Source organism: Crinia signifera, chromosome 1 (assembly GCF_055691185.1).
Source record: "Crinia signifera chromosome 1, ASM5569118v1, whole genome shotgun sequence".
Lineage (NCBI taxonomy): Eukaryota > Metazoa > Chordata > Amphibia > Anura > Myobatrachidae > Crinia > Crinia signifera.
In genome coordinates this window covers 208,078,187-208,099,174 of record NC_139217.1, presented here as the reverse complement: position 1 = coordinate 208,099,174, position 20,988 = coordinate 208,078,187, and the positions used below count along the sequence as shown (strand labels likewise).

The 20,988-nt window shown below is 46.5% G+C and overlaps 1 protein-coding gene across 1 annotated transcript in view; it reads right to left on the bottom strand.

Annotated features, from left to right (window-relative positions):
- Window positions 1-20,988, bottom strand: part of IL12RB1 (interleukin 12 receptor subunit beta 1) — a 162,818-nt gene that overhangs the window by 40,038 nt on the left and 101,792 nt on the right. Inside the window, exons 9-11 of the mRNA XM_083177930.1 lie at window positions 16,444-16,554; window positions 14,910-14,992; window positions 6,471-6,675 (exon numbers count right to left, since the gene is read on the bottom strand). Of these exons, the coding sequence (XP_083034056.1) occupies window positions 6,471-6,675; window positions 14,910-14,992; window positions 16,444-16,554 (399 nt within the window). The remainder of the gene's footprint in view (window positions 1-6,470; window positions 6,676-14,909; window positions 14,993-16,443; window positions 16,555-20,988) is intronic.

Sequence of the window (20,988 nt, the reverse complement as noted above, 5' to 3'; positions counted from 1 at the left end):
TCCCCCGCAGCGTCCCCAGCCCCCCCTGCTGCCTCTACCGCCTCGAACCGACGCTGTCCCCCGCCCCCCTGCTCCCACCTCTGTAGCCCCCCCCCCCTGCTCCCCGGGTTTTTTACATGTGATAAATCGAGACGATTTATCACATGTAAAAAATGGCACATCAAGTGCCAATCTAATCAAGCTCCCCCAGGGAGCAGCCGGGGAAGCTCAGGGGGAAGTCGGGGCGACTTGTCCTAAGGACAAGTCGCCCTAGTGTATGGGGGCCTTTAGTACACAGACCACTATATCAGAAACCAAATTTTTATGAGAATCTATATTAGCCTCATGCTGTTGAATAGTTGAGAGGGTTTTAGCTACTGTTATAAGAGAAACCAAACTTATTGTGGTTATTGGAGGGACCAAGTTGGCTAAAGCTATACAGTACCTCTCTATCCTCTCAAAGTTCTGGCTTTCTTTTTCAAAATGGTAATAATGAAACTCACCCATTTTTTCTATGATTTCAAATAGTCATTGTCACTTGGTCAAAAATGTACTTTTGACAGTGTGAACAAAAAAAGTAGAGGCAAAGGTGTACAAGTGGGTATCGGGCATCACAGTTGAACAAAATCCAAAATAAAATACTTTGTCAAGATTTTTTTGTAGACAATGACTGCCTAATGTCTAGAACCCATGGACATAGCCAGAATGCTGTGTTTTCGCTTTTATTATGCTTTGCCTTTGTTGTTTGTCCATGGGTCTTTCAGATCTTTCTGCCTTATCAGGTTGATATCAGGTAATTGACTAAAGGCGGCCATCCACTAGGGTGATATGGCTGCTTTTTATGCGACTCTGACCAATCGCATGAAAAGTTATACATCGCATTTCATTTTCCTGCAATTGAAATGCGAGGCGTTTACGTGCACCTCGTATCGCAGTTGCAGATGCTACAGGCTTCCATGAATATTCACTGCAGCCTGTAGCTCTTGCTAGGATTGCATGAGATTCATTCTATGCAAAAGGATCGCATGCAGTTTATCAGATGCGATCCTGACGCCTGTCAGCTGCCAGGTGAGTTGGTAGGGTATTGCATGTGAGATAACACATGCGATACCTCGTCCTAGTGGATGGGTTGCAGAACATTTTACCTTTTTGCTTTAAAACACTCCTAGGTTGCATTTCATAGTATGTTTTGAGTCATTATCCATGTGTGATGTGAAGCACCATCCAAACAACCATGCAGAATTCTACTAAATCTGAGCAGACAGGGGAAATTTACTAAAGGAAATTTGTAAAAAATAGGTGTATTTGTATCCAGAAATACACTTATTTTTGACATTTACTATCTCGAAAATACGGCAATTCGTTTTCGTATTGATGTGCTTACAATACGAATACGAATTGCCGTATTTTCGGGACAGTAAATGTAAAAAATAAGTGTATTTCTGGATACAAATACACCTATTTTTTACAATTTCCTTTAGTAAATTTCCCCTATATCCTTAGAAACTTCAGAGTTCATCCAGCTGCTTCTGTCTTCTGTCTCCTAATCAGTAAACACTAGTGACCTAGTGCCATTGAAGCCCATGACAGAACATGACTATACCCAGGGCCGCCATCAGGGGGATGCTGTGGGTACAGCTATCCTGGGCCTGGCCTCTCTGATACAGAGGGAAGGGCCCGGGCCACTATTTCTGCCCACCACACACCCCCCCCCGACTGCCTCTGCTGTGCTGCCTGTCAATCAGAGCTTGCGTACCATCAGCTGCTCTGATTGGCTGCCAGGCCACAAGCCCCAATTGGCTTACAAGTCGGCGCCACATTTTAAATGAAGCATGTGCATTGGAAGCAGTCGGCTTCGTTCAGCACAGTCACCACAGCAGAATGGGGGCGGGAGAGCCTGCGGTTCACTCTGTTTCCCTCCAAGCAGAGTCAGGCGGTAAGAGAGGGGGGTGCCCGGACTAGAAATCAGTCCCGGGCCCCACAATTTCTAGTGGCAGCCCTGCCTTTACCGTCTTTTACTGAATGTGTGGTATGTTATGGACCATGAGCCATTCCAAGCCTTCTAAATATTTTTTTCTTCCCATCATTCTTTTACAAGTTGATCTTAATTTAATATGTCCAAAAATGCTGTTATAGAACTGGGATGGCATTTTTAGATATTTTTTTGCAAAGTCTAGTCTGGTCTATTTTTGTGGCTTAATGAATTGTATGTACGTCGTGGTGAATACTTTGTATTTTCTTTTGTGAGGTCTTTATGGTAGACTAGAATAATATCACTACCTCCTAAAAAGTGTTTTTCACTTGGTTGGATGTTTTTTTTCTATACAATGGTGAGGATCCTGAAATCATCCACCACTGTTGTCTTCCATGGCAACTCTTAAGGCTCCTACTATATCTATAATGGATTGTTTTTATTTTTGAAGCCTAGGGAAGGCCTCTTTCACTTGCATTGAGAGCTCATTTGACCTCATTGGTAGCTATGAAAGTGATATTGACTCCAGCGCTGTAGTAAAAAGTCCCTGGGCTGGCCCTGCCTTCTTTGCATGTGATGTCACAAACAGGGGGAGGGGCCACAGACACCTCTACAGTGGTCTCCAGAGTCTGGGCAGATGTAATGGCACTACTGCCATGTTACTGGTTGCAGGGTGCATCTAATAGTACACCCTACATGCCATAAATGCAGGCAATGTGGCGGACAACTGTGTGCCCACACAGCCTATGCACTTGGTGCGGCTCACCACTCGGCCACACCTAGTTAAGGCACTGGTCGGCTCCATTGTTGTCTGCCCAATATCTTTATCGTTCTTTGGGCACAGGGACCCCTATCACATCTATCACTGATGGTTGTGTTGCCTTCAGAGACTCATTTGTCTCATTGGTGGACCAACTGTTGCAGGTTTTAGGCATTTAGGTACTCTTAAAAGTATAACAAATGGTATGATCTTAGTGCACACACATTATCAGTCTTAGTTCAACAAAAAAAAAGGGGGATCAGACTTTTCGATACTCTTTACTTAGCACGGCGCCCATCGCGGCCATCGTGGGCATTGAATGCACTAAAAAATCGGGTGCGACGCGACCGACGCGATGCTCGCGATTTCCCATAGGGAACAATGTTAAATGTCTCAATTGACCCGATTTTCCTGTTCAATTCCTCAATTGACCCGATTTTTCCATAGGAAACCATGTTAAATGGCCCACAGAGGCCAAATAGGCACCCTGATGTGTGCAATGGCCCCCACAATTGTTAACGCCACCCCACGATCAACGTGAACCCGAAGCGTGGCGAGCGCAGCGAGCCCGCGAGGGGCGGCGGTACGCGTCCTACGACCTTTTCATACCCCCACTATCCACGTCGGCGTGGAGTTGAGAATAGATTAGTGTGGCGAGCGCAGCGAGCCACCGAGCCCCGCGAGGGGACGCGGATACCTGTGAAGCCCGCGAAGGGACGCGTTTACCTGTGAAGGTATCCGCGTGCACTCGCCACGCTTCAGGCTAGGTGGCTCGCTGCGCTCGCCACACTATTCTATTCTCAACTCCACGCCGACGTTGATAGTGGGGGTATGAAAAGGTCGTAGGACGCGTACCGCCGCCCCTCGCGGGCTCGCTGCGCTCACCGCGCTTCGGGTTCACGTTGATCGTGGGGTGGCGTTAACAATTGTGGGGGCCATTTCACACTTCAGGATGGCTATTTGGCCTCTGTGGGCCATTTAACATTGTTTCCTATGGAAAAATCGGGTCAATTGAGGCATTGAACAGGAAAATCGGGTCAATTGAGACATTTAAGATTGTTCCCTATGGGAAATCGCGGGTATCGCGTCGGTCGCGTCACACCCGATTTTTAGTGCATTCAATGGCCGCGATGCCCGCAATTTTTTTACCTGCGATGCCCACGATCAAAATCGTGGGCGCCGTGCTAGGTAAAGAGTACCGACTTTTCTCCCACAAAATAACAGTTCAATTATATAAAAAAAAAGACTTCAAGTAAACATTAATAAGGCTTCCCTTTTCTTTCCAGTCTGTTCCTCTCTTTGGGGTAAATTTACTAAGTTCTATTGAAGATGGGATGTTGCCCATAGCAACCATTCACCTTCTATCTCTGATCTTTTAAAAGGTGCAAAATACCTAAGTAGAATCTGATTGGTTGCTAAGGGCAACATCCCTTCTTCGACAAAACTCCTATCTTTGTTACTTACAGGTTTAATTAAAGACTTTAAAATTGTAATGTCTCTTTTTATTGGATGTTTTTATTCAGGTTCTAGTGAGGTTTTTATTAATTTTCCAAAATTATATATTCATCATATTATAAATATTTTAAATATTTTATTTAACGTTTTATTTGTAATTTATATCATGTGGATTTTTATGTCACTTAAATATTCACTGGTGCTGCTAAAGGAGCCTTCATGTTTTTAGGTGCATTACTATATTATGGGCTAATTTAGAGCTGGTCAGTGTGAAGACAACAGAGTAGTCTAACATCTGGGAGATGTGGAGAGGCAAATGCAGATTCTGGAAAATATACCATGAACCCAGAAACAACTGAACCTCAGGTGCAATTAAAGAACCACAGGGATATTTCTGCACTTTAAGGACAGGAAGTTTGGTGGAGGCCATATTGGAGGAGCACTATGGCAACCATCTTTGATGGGGCAGGAGTAAAATAGTGAATCTGTAGAGTAGAATGTGTTAAAAGGAGAGACAATGGGATACAGAGGGTGTTAACTAGGAGATTTTTATTTAAGGAAAGCACTGAAAATGTCATTTTCATATCCATGTCTCCCTTGACCATCTACCGCTACTGTTCACACACTTTGACTCCTGGAACATATCTCCCTCTTCTTCTCACCTTATCCCAATCCTGACAATAATGGTTACTGTGGCAAAAAAAGTAATCCTAAATGCTTGGCTAAAGCCACACCTCCCCACAGTGACAGAAGTCGAAACTTTATTGTTAAAATACATGTTTTATGACAGGTATGACACCCTTAAAAATGCTAACATTTCTACATCTTGTTTTTATAAAATATGGGGCCCGTTTATCGATAGTAGACCCCCAGAAAGAAGATATCTACAAAGTATTCAAAAAACCAAGTAGCCCGCTCAACCCAACGACATGAAATGTCAAGAAAAATTATAATAAATATAGTAAACATTCTGCATGATTGATGTACTGTTGCCTCCCCTCGCTACCTCCCCGCTCCCCTTATCTGTTCTTCTAGTCTTACTTACAATTTCATCCCTTTACTAAAATAGAAAAATGGGTTCCTTACATATTGATATGCAGATTTAATTCTGGTTGAAAGTTACTAAAAGATTATTTAGACTATGTATATCCGATTTACAAATTTGTACAGATATTGATATTTGTGTCTAGTTACAGTATATTTCTGTTTTGTTGATCATCATTCCTATTGTACTGGAAATGATTACCATTAAAAGGCTTTGTTCTCTGTACAATGTTTTATTGTCTCATTGTTTTTGTGAACCTTAATAAACGTATAAAAAAAAAAAAGGAAAGCGCTGGAGGACTGGAGTCCCTTTATTTCTTTCATCTGTTCACCCATCAATCCTTTGGTATATTTATTGGTTAGTCTGTGTGGCTTGAGCTGGTATTTTGGCTAAGCACATTAAATAAAACCAGTGATTACTTTTGTTGGAAAGTTGACGTGGTTTTATTCTGGTCTGTGCGGACGGAGCCGAATATGCGGCTAGGACCGTGCGTCCTAAACCCCGCCTTTCGTACGGATCGCTCACTCCGTCCGAATGCGGTAAGAAGCTGTCCGAACGGACTGCAAGTGTATTTCTCATGAATACACCTCCTCCATCTCAGGGAACCTCCCCCATTATTCGATGGTCGCAGACCATCGAATGCAGGACCGAGTGGTCAGGCAACTCCCGCAACCTCAGACCACACGGGCATTTCTCCGTGCAAAAGCAGGGATCTGGGCGGGCAGCTGACATCCGGCAATGTCATATGTCCGCCCCCTACACGTGCGTCACGGCCGCATTACCATACGTACGCCCAGCGTTTTCATGGGAACGCCCATGAAACGCGGGGTGTAAACATATGGTAATGAGCCCAAACAGCCCTTCACACCCCTCTCCACCCCCTGTTCGTAGTATACACATTTCATGCGGAATGTGTCAAATGCGATCCATCAATAGTTGTCCTTTAACTTGTGATGGATCGCATGTGACCCCTGTTTTCCATCCAGCCCACCGCTGGGAGGGAGATCTGAGGTTGGATCTGCATGTCGGTCTGACCTCCGACTCAGGTCCGATGCGCATGGACCACGCATCGGACCTGTGGGGACATCACACTGACCCGATTTGGCCTGATTTCCTCTGAACAATCCATAGATTATACTGTGAAAATGTAGTGGTAGCAGTGTAATATTTCATTTGTTAGCTAATCTAAAATCATTGATATTGAAAGTGACTGAAAACGATATATCCATTTTTATAAACAATTGATACAATATACATACCTTCCCAATAACGTTCAATCACTGATGACCATGTAGTTGCCTTTTCAACTTGATTGGAAGCTGTAACAGTAACATTATAAGATGCTCCAGATATACTTGAATGAAACCAATTCACTTCTGTCTGGTTGTGTACTGTTACACTAGGGCATGACAGTAAGGTAAGAGTGATGTCATACTTCATGTCGCCCTGCTCTTTAGTACTAGGCTGGAAATATGAAATTGCGTTAAAGTATTCATATATTAGCAATAATAATAAATATGATAAATAGTTTATTTATGTACATTATACATGTGTTATTGCAATGGGATTTGTATTGTACATAAGCTACTAGGCATATGCTTTCTGTATTGTGCACTAAACACTAGTGCAGTGTTCCCAACCTTTTTTCTCTCCCGTACCCCTTGATTAGGCTTTTCCTTTAAGTACCCCTCCTCTCAATTTGAAATTTCCACAGTACTTATGAGTGGAAGTGAGCAGTATGCGTGTCCCAATATTAAGGAGTAGCAATGGACTAGTATATGGTCAGGAATCATGTCTGTCTTTGTCTGGCCGATGGCTGTGTATTGTCTCCAGAGTTCCCGCTAACACCTGTAGAATTAATGCTTCTTCCACCCATTCTGCCATTTATTTATAAGGCACCACAAGTGTCTTGCAGCGCTGTGCAAAGGGCATACAATAGAATAGTACAGGAAGACAGAAATTGACATTACAGTAAATAAATAACAAAAAAACACCACAATACAATACACAATTCAGCTTAGATGTTTGTAGCGAGGAAGTAATCAGCATACTACTAAAGCTGCCCATACACGGTCCGTTTAACGGATCAGTTTGGGACTTAAATAGCACACATCGGATCGGATCGCATCCCTAGTGCATGCAGTGTGCATGCACTGCGATCCGATCCGATGAGTACCTAGTACAAAAAGTATGTGCAGCACATACTTTTTGTACCGTACTATGTGATGCGCGGGAGCGCGCATCGCATAGTACAGAACGGAGCCGGCCCACAACAGACCGTGTATGGGCTCCTTAAGGGCTGACAGCCATAGGCAGAAGATGAGCATTTACCAGAAAGAGAGTTTGGGGGCATAGAAGGTCACTGAGTAGGAGAGTGCAGTAAGTGAATTGTGAGGAGAAGAGGGCTATGACAAGAAGAGGGAAGAGGGGCCTGCTCTAAGGAGCTTACAATCTAGTGGGAAAGGGGGACAGACAGATAACATTAGGTGCAAGCAAGCGGAAGGTGGCATGATGGCAGGATGTAAGAAAAAGCACAGATGGTCAAGGCTAGAGGTTTGGAGGAGCAGCCCCAGGACTAGGTTAAGCAGCAGAAGGGTACGCTTTGATGAATAGATTGGTTTTCAGTGCCCGTTTCAGGCTTTGCAAGGTCGGGGAGAGTCTATTGGAGTGGCAGAGCAAGTTCCACTGAAGGGGTGCAGCATGGGCAAAAATCTTTAACTAGAGCATGGGAAGCAGTGAGCAGGGTAGAGGACAGAAGATGGACATTGGCCGACCGTAGAGGACAGGAGGGCGTATGAATGGAGATGAGGTTGCAGATTTTGTCAATGGGGAGTGGCAGAAGTGGATAGATGGGAGAGGAAGATAAGCCTAGCCGCAGAGTTGAGGACAGATTATATAATTTGGAATGAATGCATCTCTGTGCAGCGTGTGGCAGCAAATTCTGGGATCTCGGGCAATGTAGACCTTTGCAAATATTATTAGTGTGAATAATCTTTCAATTTATGTAAATAGTTATCTTTCTAGGATAAGTATACTACGACTATAATTTAAACCTTATAGATACAATGGGGCCAATTTGCATGGTAGTGAGAGGAAACAGCGGTGTGTGTGTGTGTGTGTGTGTGTGTGTGTGTGTGGGGGGGGGGGGTATTCGCCAGGGCAGCTAGGTGGCATCACAGGGACTATGTACATTTTGTCACTTACTGAGTCAATTAGAATGATCCCCAATATAACTTTGGTACAGAGACAATTATCTTGAGTAGATGAAAATACCTTAACTATAACCCATGCCTAATACATACTACATTCCACATGTGTTCACTAGTGCAAAGCTGTAAGTGTGGACAACTGGTGTTTCCACCGAGGAAAAGATGACAATGATTTGGTACAGTTGCTGATCCGGCTTCAGTGGCATGTCCTTAGCTTCTTTTCATCTGATGCCCAGCTACTTGGCTGCTCCTGACCCAGCACCCTCAAACCCTGCAATGCCCTTGCAAATGGGTGCCGGATGGGGTAATTTACCCGATGTCGGGATCCCAACTGTCAAAACACTGATAGCCGGGTTCTTTTGGCTATTTTCCCTCGTGGGGCTCCACGACCCCCATAGAGGGAGAATAGAATAGGTGGCTCGCGTAGCGAGCCGGCAAGGGGCTTAGTTGCGCTCACCATGCTGTCTGGGTCCAGCCAGTAAGGATGGCGACATCGGGCTAATGACTGTCGGGACCCCTGTACCACACCCCTTGCAAATGTTAGTAATGCTAGTTGAGCTGGGAGATTATTCCACCAACATTGCTCCAGCAGTTTTAACATCAAGGAGTGCAGTTGCAAATAAGAACCACTGTCACAATATTCAGTATTTTAGTGTTACCTGCTTTGTGGAATCCTACTGGTTCTGCTCTGTCTTACACTGCTCCATGCTGCTGACCAGCTCTGTGTTAGTTTGAACACTGCAGGCTGATTTTAGCACCTGGGTTAGTACATGCACCGTTCTCCTTGAATTAGGTAATCTGTTAAGGTGCATACACATTTTACAATTTTTTTTTGACCAATTTCGTCCATTTCGGCCATCTGTGGTCAACATCTTTCGTCCAGGACACTGGGTTCAAGGGAAATCTCTTTTAACGAAATTGGTCAAAAAAATTGTACAGTGTGTATGCACTGTAAGCTTTAGCTCAGTGCTGACAGCTGAGCTCATTAGCTCCTTACAAAAGGCACTTTCTGGCAGGTATGCCCTGCCAGAGAATAGGTTCACTAACCTGCTCCAGCAGTCCCAGTGCTTTGAAAGATATCCTGTGTTTCCCGTGTATGATTCCGGCTATTCCTCTGACCATTCCCCTGCTTGATCCAAGTTTACTGCAAACCTGTGATATCCAGTGCATGACCTCTGCTTGCCTTGTGAACATTCCATTGCCTGCTCCCAGTGTATCGCATTCTGTGACTCCCTGTGAATGACCCGGCAAGTACTTGGACTCTTGCTCACGCCAGCTTCTGGTTACCTATATGACAATGAGTACACCAGAGCTTACCCTGCCTTACTCCCAGTTTTTACCAGCACCATGTGGAACACTTGACAAAAGGACTGCGACCGGCGTACCGGGTGCAGCAAAGCCCAAATCCCACTTGGAGGGTCCACTGGTGAAAACCACCGGTTCGCTTAGACTCCGCACCCCTGAGTCAGGTCAAGCCAATTCCCGGTCTGGTATCCACTATTCTGAGCCCGACACCGTGACAGAATACTCTGGCCCAACCAAGGAGCTATTGAAGCAACCATTTGCTGGGGTTAGCAAGCAAGAGCTGGATCAGGCTCTGATCATTCAGTTTTTGCAGACCCTGTTACAGCAGAAGAACGTTGTTCCACCTCCTTTAACCTCCATGGAACCTGAGTCTGAGACCTTGAAGAAGCTTGTGCAGCTGATACAACAGTTACAAGAAATTTTGACTTAAATCTTATCCCAGGAGGGGTCTCTGAGCATTGTGCAAGAGAAGCTTCTTAGTGTCTTGCCCCGGGAGGGGCTTCCTAGTGTCTTGCCCCAGGAGGGGCTTCCTAGTGTCTTGTCCCAGGAGGGGCTTCCTAGTGTCTTGTCCCAGGAGGAGCTTCCAAGTATTATACCTCAGGAGGGGCGTCAAAGTGCTTTACCCAAGAGGACTCTCACAGTGTCGAGTTCTGAGAGGGATCTCAGAGTGGCGAGACCCAAGAAGGGTTTCAGAGTCTTGCACCTCAGAAGGGGTCTTGGAGGGTGATACCCCAGGAGGGGTCTGAGACTGTCATGTCCCAGGAGGGTTCTCAGAGTATCAAGCCTCAGGAAGGGGTTCAGAGTGTCGTGAACAAGGAGGGGTATCAGACTATCAGGCTCCAAGCGGATCTCAGAGTGCCACACCCTATACAGGGTCTCTGAGCATCGCACTCTAGGAAGGGTTCCTGAGCACTGTACCCCAGGAGGGGTCTCTGAATGTGGTACCCAAAAAGAGGTCTCTGAGTATATTACCCCAGGAGGGATGTCTGAGCATTGCACCCCAGAAGGGTCATCACCTCACAGGAGGGGTCTCCCCAAGAGGGGCCACTGAAGACTTTGCCCCTCAAGAAAGGGCTCTGTATGTTACCCCATTAGGGGTGTCCGAGTGTTTTGCCCAGAAGGGGATTCCAGTTCTGTTACTCCAGCATGGGGTTCCAAGTCCGTCACCCCAGGTGGGGGTTTCAAGTCCGTCACCCCAGGTGGGGGTTCCAAGTCCATCACCCCAGGTGGGGGTTCCAAGTCCGTCACCCCAGGTGGGAGTTCCAAGTCCATCACCCAAGGAGGGGGTCTATCTGCCCTTGCCTCCAGGCAAGAGGACCTATCTGCCCTTGCCTCCAGGCATGAAGACCCATCTGCCCTTGCCTGCGAGCATGAGGGCCCATCTGCCCTTGCCTCCAGCCATGAGGATCTATCTGCCCTTGCCTTTGGGCATGAGAATCTGTTGGCCCTTATCTCCGGGTCTGCGAACTTGTGTGCCGTGGCCTCTGGGTCAGTCTCCGTGGCCTCCAGGCCTGCCTCTGTGGTCTCAGGATCTGTTTCCATGGCACCTGAGCCTGCCCCCTTGGTATCTGGGTCTGCTTCCATGGCCTCCGGGCCTGTCTGCATTGCCTCCGTGGCCTCCGGGCCTGAGTCTATTGCTTCCATGACCCCTGGGCCTAAACATGTCAGCCTCAAAAAAAATTCTAGTGTGCTGATGACTACTGTAGTGGACATCCAAGAGGGTTTGCCTGCCATGCCCGGTGTTCGAGAGGTGTCCATTTCCTCAGAGGTGGCTGTCTTATCTGAGGCTTCAGCCGTGCATCAAGTTCAAGAGACATCCGTTGTGTCTAAGTTCCCACCGGTGTTGGCTGTGATACAGAAGCCAGCCTAGGAGTCATCTGAAGCCATTTGTTTTGATGGGAACCTTGCCCATTACCAAGCTTTAGCAGAGCACTACTTTAGATGCCATGAACTGTGATCCGTCCTCCGCTGTTAATCTGGCTAATATTGTAAAATGTATGATCTTATCCTTCTGAGGAGAAGCACTAGAATGGGTCAATCTACTCGTTGAGGCCAATGATCCCCGACTGCGAGATCTGATAGCATTCCCCAGGGCCGTGATAGAGAAATTTTAATTAAAGACTCCTTCATCTTCCTTGTCTGAAAGTCTACACAGCATGCTGAGGGTACTAGAGCTTCTGGAAAAAACTTTTTGCCAAAGTTCAAATTGAGGAACTTGACAGTTAGGGGCATTCGTGTCGGCTCCTCAGTACTTAAAGGTCTCAAAGATTCCTCCTCCAAAAAGTCTTTGATCTGCACCCCGGAACTACACTCAAACTCAGATTATGATTCTAAATATGATGCCGCTCCCTTTCTGGGTGGTCTAGTGTTGGCCAGAGCCCATTTTGTAGAGCCAGAAGTGTCATCAGCCACAAAGGGATCTAAGTGTTCTTCTAAGAAAAAGAAGCGCCGCAAGCGACCTTGAAAATTTCCTTGTGGGGTGTTCGGAGCCCACCCCTAGAGGGAGGGGGGGGGGGGGTAATGTCACAATAATCAGTATTTTAGTGTTTTCTGCTTTGTGGAATCCTGCTGGTCCTGCCTCTGCTCCATGCTGCTGACCAGCACTGTGTTAGTTTGAACACTGCAGGCTGATTTCAGCACCTGTGTGAGTCCATGCAGTTCTTCTTGTAGGTAACCTGTGCTGACAGCTGAGCTCATTAGCTCCTTATAAAAGGCACTTCCTGGCAGGTATTCCCTTCCAGAGTATAGGTTCACTAGCCTGCTCCAGCGGTACCAGTGCTTTTTAATACCCCGTTCTCACTGCCGCAAAAACCCGGGTTTTTGCCAGGGCAAGCAGTAATTTCCCATGTCCTGTCTCAGTGTGAAAGGGTCTTTGTGAAATTCCTGGGTGTTATGCCCTGGGAATTACACACATGTTTTTTGCAGGGTTTTTCATGGGTAATACACGAGTGTATGGCAGTGTGAACAGGCTAGACCCGGGTTTTTCTCACAGAATGCAAAAAAGTAAGTTCATTGCATTGCTCAAAGCTGCTTTTTAAACAGCCAATCAAAGCTGCTCTTAGATGCCACACACTTGATGGCAGGCATACCAGGGGAAGCAGTGTGAACGGGGCAGACACAGGAATTTCCTGGGTCTGAGGTGCAGTATGAATGGGGTCTGTAGAGCTGAGATGCTCTGTGCCCACCAAAAACACGGGAACAAAAACCTGGGATTTTGCAGGGGCGGCAATGAGAACGCAGCATTAGATATCCTGTGTTTCCCGTGTATGATTCCGGCTATTCCTCTGACCATTCTCCTGTCTGCTCCCAGTGTACTGCATCTGTGGTTTCCAGTGTATGATTCCGGCAATTCCTCTGACCATTCTCCTGCTTGCACCAAGTGTACTGCGTACCTCTGATACCCAGTGTATGACCTCAGCTTGCCTTGTGACCATTCCATTGCCTGCTTCCAGTGTACTGCATTCCGTGACTCCCTGTGAATGACCAGGTTAGTACTTGGACTCTCGCTCATGCCAGCTTCTGGTTACCTATATCTGTCCACAAGTTCCTGACCTGGCTAGTTTGAACACGAGTACTCCAGAGCTTACCCAGCCTTACTCCCAGTGTTTACCAGCACCATGTGGGAAACCTGACGAGAGGACTGCGACTTGGACTGGAGGAGTCACTGGCTAAAACCACCTGTACGGTTAGACTCCACAACCCTGAGTCAGGTCAAGCCAATTCCCGGTCTGGTATACACTATTCTGAACCCAAGAACATGACAACCACTCTTTCTGGCACACTCTACTAAAACATAGCTGTAACCAGACATTTTTGGGTCATGTGCCAGCAAAATAATTTGCACCCCCTTTCCTCCATACTTTAAACAGGCATAGGGCCTGGCAAATGCACACAATATAATAGTTTGGTATGACTTTATGGAGAGGGGCTTTGCCACATAATTATACATTACACATAACACCACACAGTAGTGTCTGTTACACTACAGAAGAGCTGCTTATACATGGGATACCACAGGAGAATCCCTTATAGATGTTGCAGCACAGAAGAGCTCCCGCGTTCTGGGCCTAATTTAGCATGGATCCCTAATTAGACAATTCACAGTGGACTGTGAGTAGAAAGCCACCACCCAGCCCCTTGCTAAATTGCAAATGGACCGCAAATCAATGCTTAATTCCCCAAATATGGAAGAGACTTTGCCATCAGTGCAAATGGGAGTAGGTATGAGGCTTCCACTTATCTTTGACTGAAAGTGGTCAGCACTGACATCACAGACCCTCCTCAAAAATACCCGTGCATGCCTGCATATTTTCCAGACACACCCAGAAAACGCTAGGTTTTCACCCCCAAACACCAGCTTCCTGTTAGTCAAGCTCCGGCCACATTGAATTTACAATCCATATACATTTTCAGTCGCTATTTCCCTTTGCGCATGCTGGTCTCTTCCTTTAATACTGAGTGCTGGTGTCCTTCCATACTGCTTCTGTTCCCATGTTTCCCATTGCAATGCTAACATAACTGAACTGCTCCTCCTTCCTTCCTTCTGCTCATCTCACCTGTCCAACTCATTTCCTCATCCATCCCCAGTCTTGTCTGCAAGCTCATCCTCTGAGCTACTCCTTCCTTCCTCCTGCTAATCTCTTCACCCATCCCCTGCCCTTGCCTGCTGGCTCATCCTCTCGCTCATCTCCTCACCCATCCCCACTCTAGCCTACTGGATCATTCTCCTGCTCATCTCCTCATCTATCTCCGCTGCTGCCCATCCTCCTTTCAGCTCCTTCATCCTCTGCCTGTCGTCATCAAGATGGAGTGCCGAGCAAATAAGGGCGGGGCAATTTATGTAATGTAATGCATTGTGTACAATTGACAGAATGCTTACAGTGATAATAAACACTGATATGCATGCAAAGAGGGGTGGAATGCAGCTTATTCAAAATGTGATGCTTGATGCATTCCGTCCATGATCTAAACTGGCACTTAGAAATGAACCCTAACTCAGTCACACAAACATATACTTTCACTTCAATAAAAACATTAACATGCAAGCACAATACTAGAGATAGGTGCATACACATTACAACGCTTTTATAATACCTAACAACAAACAGATGCATAACAAGTTTCGTCTTGTTTTTTTTTTTTTTGCAATGCTAGGTAATAAAAACCATGTCAACCCACATATACCTGCCATGTTAAATTGAAGCTTCTGATCCCAGTGTTGTCTAACTTTCCAAGTACATAACTTGACTCCAATATATATCCAATATCTGAAAAAAGTTAAATGATTTTTATGCGTCAAGTATGATACTCATACAGTATATGATTACCATGCATTATGATCTGTTATATACCTTTTACACCTAAATACTGGGTCCTATCTGGGTAAAATGAATGCAGTTCAAGCCATGTTACAGCTGCTCAAGACCATTTCTTACCAACTTCGCCGGGAAGCGGAAGCGCCACCTTTAGGTGGAGATACCCTATAAATGCTTCTATCGCCGCCCGCCGCAGACCACAGATACCGAAACCCCCCCCCTCCCATCCTCCACCAACTACTCCTCCCCCTAGCAGCATGTCAGATCCGGATGTCCTTCCGGCTGCAGGGGGAGAGGAGGCACCAGGGATGTGACAGTGACCCCCAGCACACACATCACAGGTATCGCGGGAGGCCTCCATCACCACTTTGTGATGCTAGGTGCATATGTTAAAACATATGTGCTAGCATCGCTGCGGCGGCACGGCAATGTATTTTAATACATCCCGCCCTTAGTTCCCTATTCCAATTAAAATATTTAACTTACATTATAATTGCTAAATTAATTAATTATAAAACCAGGGTCGTTTTTTTTTTACACTGCTGCCTGAACAGATCTAATGGTACTTGTGTATTATCATTGCGCCCGATTTTATCTAAATCGCATACAATATCGCATAAGATTTAGTGGCCGATTTGCGGCCGATTCGATTTGCGATGTGATTTCACGGCCGATTGCTCGCCCGATATTCCGCGATTTCCTGCCGATTTGCATGTTATTCCATCCTTGCACACCCCCACTATCCAAGTCTAGGCATCCTCCCGACCTGTTCATACCCCCATTATCCACGTCGGCGTGGAGTTGATTTTATAAAGTGCGGCGAGCCTGAAGCATGGCGAGCGCAGCGTGCCCCGCAAGGGGACACAGAAAATTATCCCGCGGAATACATGTCAAGTAATCCGTGTCCCCTCGCGGTGCTCACTGTGCTTGCCACGCTTTGGGATCGGCTGCAAATGGGCCGCTAAATCGCATCCGATTTTTGCATTCGATTTGCGGCCGATTTCACGGGCGCCGTGATAATACACAAGTACCGATCTAACTGATCCATGCAGGCTGCCAACTCGTATTTGTATTTAGCGGCCGTATATACGGCCCCTAAATAAGAATACGAATCCGGCAGATTAGGACTGCCTACGCCATCGGCCAAATACGAATCCATAACTACGGCAGATTAGTAAATCTGCCCTATTTATGAATCGTATTTTGGCAATAATGCGGCCATTGGCAGTCGTTTTGATTTGCATAAAGAATACGAATACCTTTTTTTTTTTGTAAATTTCCGCCAATGCTCTTGTCCTGAGAAAACCTTATGCAACCTAAACTTTCAATGTATCTATTACAGCAGCTGTCAGTGCCATGCACTGTTGGCAGTGTAGAATTTTTTTTTAGGATTGAGAACCTACCTGCCGGTACAAACACTGGATCACTCCATTCACTCCATATACCTTCTTCATATTTCTGTCGGATCTGAATATGGTGCCCTTTATGGCCATCAAGAGCTATGGTGCAAAATTCTGTGAAAAATATATTTTGACCATGTCATCTGAAACCACATTTGATTTTTGCCATACATGATAAGCAAACACAATAGACATTTTATGAAGATTCTACAATAAAAAAAATAATACTTGTACAATAGACCCGGTCACCTCAGTCCCTGGGTCTCACCCCACTCCCCTACCCACCATCATGGCTTCACATCCTGCTTGGTCTCGATTGCGTTCTGACCACCCCCTACCCTTCTCATCCCCCCCGGGCACACACACAATACCATACTTACCCTGGAGGCCGGTCCTCCTCTGCTGGGTTTGTCATGTCTCCCTTGCAGTGTGAGAAAATAAGGTATGGGGCCGATTCAGGATCACTCGTTGCGATCCGAATTCTTCCCCAGCCCAATGATTGGGATTTGCACATGTGATTTGCACATGCGCATTCCAGCAAACGGCTTCGGCGAGTTACACACTCACCAGACCATACACTGCGGGGAGGGAGGGCTGACAGCAGGGGAATGCCAAGCCTTTTTATGGATTTTCCCTGTAGAAAGCAGGCGTGGTGATGACTGCATGGGGTGGGCGGCAGACATCACATGACATCAGTGAGCGCCCCATCTTCATCTGACAGTGACAGAAATAAAAGTCAGTATTAACTGACTTTTATTACCAAAGGGGAGAGAAATCATTTGTTGGTCAGCGACCATCAAATAATTTCTCTCCCCTTCAGTAGTATTTGTTTGCGTACACATCCCCTAACGAGAGGATTCAGTGGCAGGAGGATGTTCCAACGGGCGGCGTTTATGGGCTCATTAGGCAGCGAATCAACCTGTTCCTATGTGTGCAATGAGGAAATAAGGCTATCCTTATACAATTATTAGATACTTAACCTGTATCATTCAGACCGGATGGCAATTTAATAAACTACATGGCCCCATAGACTAAAGGCCCCCATACACTATGAGATTTATCTGACCTGTAAAATTGCATCTGATTTCCCTTGAACTTCCCCGGCAGCTTCCCAGGAGGCCTACATACAATTTGTCACTTGATGTGATATTTTTTACATCCAATTTGCATCAGATAAATCACATGATATATCACATATATATATATATATATATATATATATATAGTACTATATATATCATATATATATATATATATATATATATATATATATATATATATATATATATATATATATATAGTACTTTCTTGAAAAGAGCACTCACCAGTCTTCAAAATATATCCAATCAGTGAAAAATCTTTAATACATCACCATGTCAACTGAATCGCATGTCGACGTTTCGGGCTGATGTCAGCCCTTTGTCAAGACCACACACAGTGAAGGGAACACCACTACTGCCTGCTACTGTGGTGTTCCCTTCACTGTGTGTGGTCTTGACAAAGGGCTGACATCAGCCCGAAACGTCGACATGCGATTCAGTTGACATGGTAATGTATTAAAGATTTTTCACTGATTGGCTATACCCCTGGGACTCTTTAGCCTAAAGATTTGCACCGCTGCTGTATATGTCTATATATATATATATATACACACACATAGCCGATCACATCTTTGTGACAGCGGCTGGCTACCACCTTGCGCGCCCTGTGGCAATGGAGCTTGGCGGGGGTCCCCGCTGCCTCCCCCGTCAGTCCCCTTTGCCACCCCAAACCCCCCCCCCCCCCCCAAACTGGACAGCATCTCCCTGAAGCGGAGATGGGCATGGAGACACTGCCCAGCCACCGCGATACTGGGACACGTGTGCGACGCACGCGCGTCCCAGTCCCTCTCGCTGGTGCTCGCCAGTTAAAGGGATCTGGCGGGCACCGGGAATGAATGAGCGGCCCTACATTCGTATGTGTGTGTGTAATTGAGCTTTTAAAACAAGAAAAATACAATTCTCATTAAATTAATTTTTTTATTTGTAATTAACCCCCTGCCTGCCTGGATTTCCTTGCCTCTATGCTCCTCCACTATGGAAGGGGTTAATGGTGCAAAGAAGACAGAGCATTTAACACAAAAAGCTCCCCCCTGCAGCCTATTGATGTCCAGAAGATTAGCCTGCAGTTCTGAAGAAAATACTACTTCCAGATCCCAGCCACATACAGTACATCATAAAAGTTAGGGGAGGACACTCCTAGTGACGTCCAGCAGCAGGGGGGGTTAACTTAGCTATTCTTAAGTCCTTATCAGGAATCCTTGACTATGAACAACATTGTATTAATTAATTTAAATGATTAAGAAAAATAAAGATGATTAAGTGATTAATTAATTAAAATTCATTATTTTATCTCTTATATATTTAGCCAGATCTGTCACTCAACCCCTGTGGAGAACGTTCCTGTGTAGAACAGTTTCACTTTCATGTGTCTAACGTTCCACCCCCTTGACATCACCTCCCCCCGCCCAGCCAGGGCTACAGTACACGCCCACCATCCACCATTACTCCAGCACATCCCTACCCTCTGGCAGGACCCCGCTTTCCACCCTCCCGCGAGTCGCGGGACCCCCGCTACCCCCCCTCTCGCGATTCGCGGGACCCCCCGTGACCCCCCCCTCCCGCGAATCGCGGGCCCCCCGCGACCCCCCCTCCCGCGATTCGCGGGACCCCCATGACCCCCCCTCCCGCGATTCGCGGGACCCCCGTGACCCCCCCTCCGGCGATTTGCGGGACCCCCACGACCCCCCCTCCCGCGATTTGCGGAACCCCCGTGACCCCCCCTCCCGCGATTCGCAGGACCCCGCACCCCCCCTCCCGCGATTCGCAGGACCCCCGCTTTCCACCCTCCCGCGAGTCGCGGGACACCCGCTACCCCCCTCCCGCGATTCGCGGGACCCCCGCGAACCCCCCCTCCTGCGATTCGCGGGACCCCCGCGACCCCCCTCCCGCGATTCGCGGGACCCCCGCGACCACCCCGGTATCCGGACTATTGTTAGACAGCACTTACATCGACACCATTAGTTCGACACCTCAATAGGTCGACATGGTTTTAGGTCGACATACCATTAGGTCGACATGTCATTATGTCGACAGCTCATTAGGTCGACATGTTTTTAGGTCGACATGTTTTTAGGTCGACATGTTTTTAGGTCGACAGTCAAAAGGTCGACATGGGTTTTTTCACTGTTTATTGAGCCGACATGTGCCGACAGGCGGTATTTCATGCCCTACTATCCACTAGGGCGTGGTGGGAGAATAAAATAGTGTGCCGAGCGCAGCGAGGCACCGTGCCCGAAGCATAGCGAGCGGCTGCGGTACACTTCAAACTGTGTCCATGTCGACTGTGTCGACATTTCGGCCAAAAAACAGTGAAAAAACCCATGTCGACCTTTTGACTGCCGACATAGACTCTGTCGACCTAATGGCAGTGTCGACCTAAAAACATGTCGACCAAATGAGCTGTCAACCTAATGAGCTGTCGACATGATGACATGTCGACCTAATGGTATGTCGCACAGTGTCCACCACCCTCTTTAGTCCCCCGTATGCCCACACACCCCTATCACTACCCAGCTTCCTGCTCTCCTGAACCGTAACTTCCACCACTGGGTAATCGCTGACGCTGTGTTGCCCACATACCCCTATCATGCCTCATATCCCAGCCTCCTGCTCTCATGCACCCTAACTCCCACCCAGTAGGAGGAGACACTGACTCAGGGCCACCGTCCGGTACTCCTGTGCTGCCACGCTGAACCCTCACCCACTGCCAGAAGCTGCAATACAGGGCATCTTTCATACAATTCTAACCATATTTCTCACAATACAAATGTTCACAAATTAAGGGGCGTAGCCCCTTACGCCGGTGTGAAGAGCGCCCGTAGGGCGCGATGAATCACCTAGTACTAAGAATATAAGGTAAGGTGTTTCTACAGGAAACGCACTTTAAAGGGGCATCGCCTGGTATTAGATCCTGTCACTTCGATACTGTTTTTTTTAATAACTACTCAGGAGCAACAGCAAGAGGGACAGCTATCTTATTCGTCAAGCACCTTAGGCTCAGTGACATAACATAAAGGTCGATAGGCGTTATTAGGGGCGATGATAAAAGCTACCATAGACCAAAAGGTGTTTACATTTGTTAATCTCTACTTCCCTAACCGTAACCAAATACATTTCCTTAGAAATAGTCTGGAATCCACTGAGGATTCCATAGAGCAGTGGTTCTCAACCTCACTCCTCAAGACCCCCACATGTTTTCTAGGTCACCCGACATGTGCACAGGTGTATTCATTACTCACTGACAATTTTTAAATCCACAGGTGGAGCTATTTATTTCACAACAAAAGTAAGAAAAGAGAAAGGGTGGAGAAATTCTGGATGCACTCAGAAGATAACCCTAGAAGACGTCCAACTGATATTGCACAATTCCTTAAAATTTTACTTTTATTTGTTAGATTTAAAAAGAGGTGTACTAATTACACCCTCTTGAGTAAGACATAATAAAGAT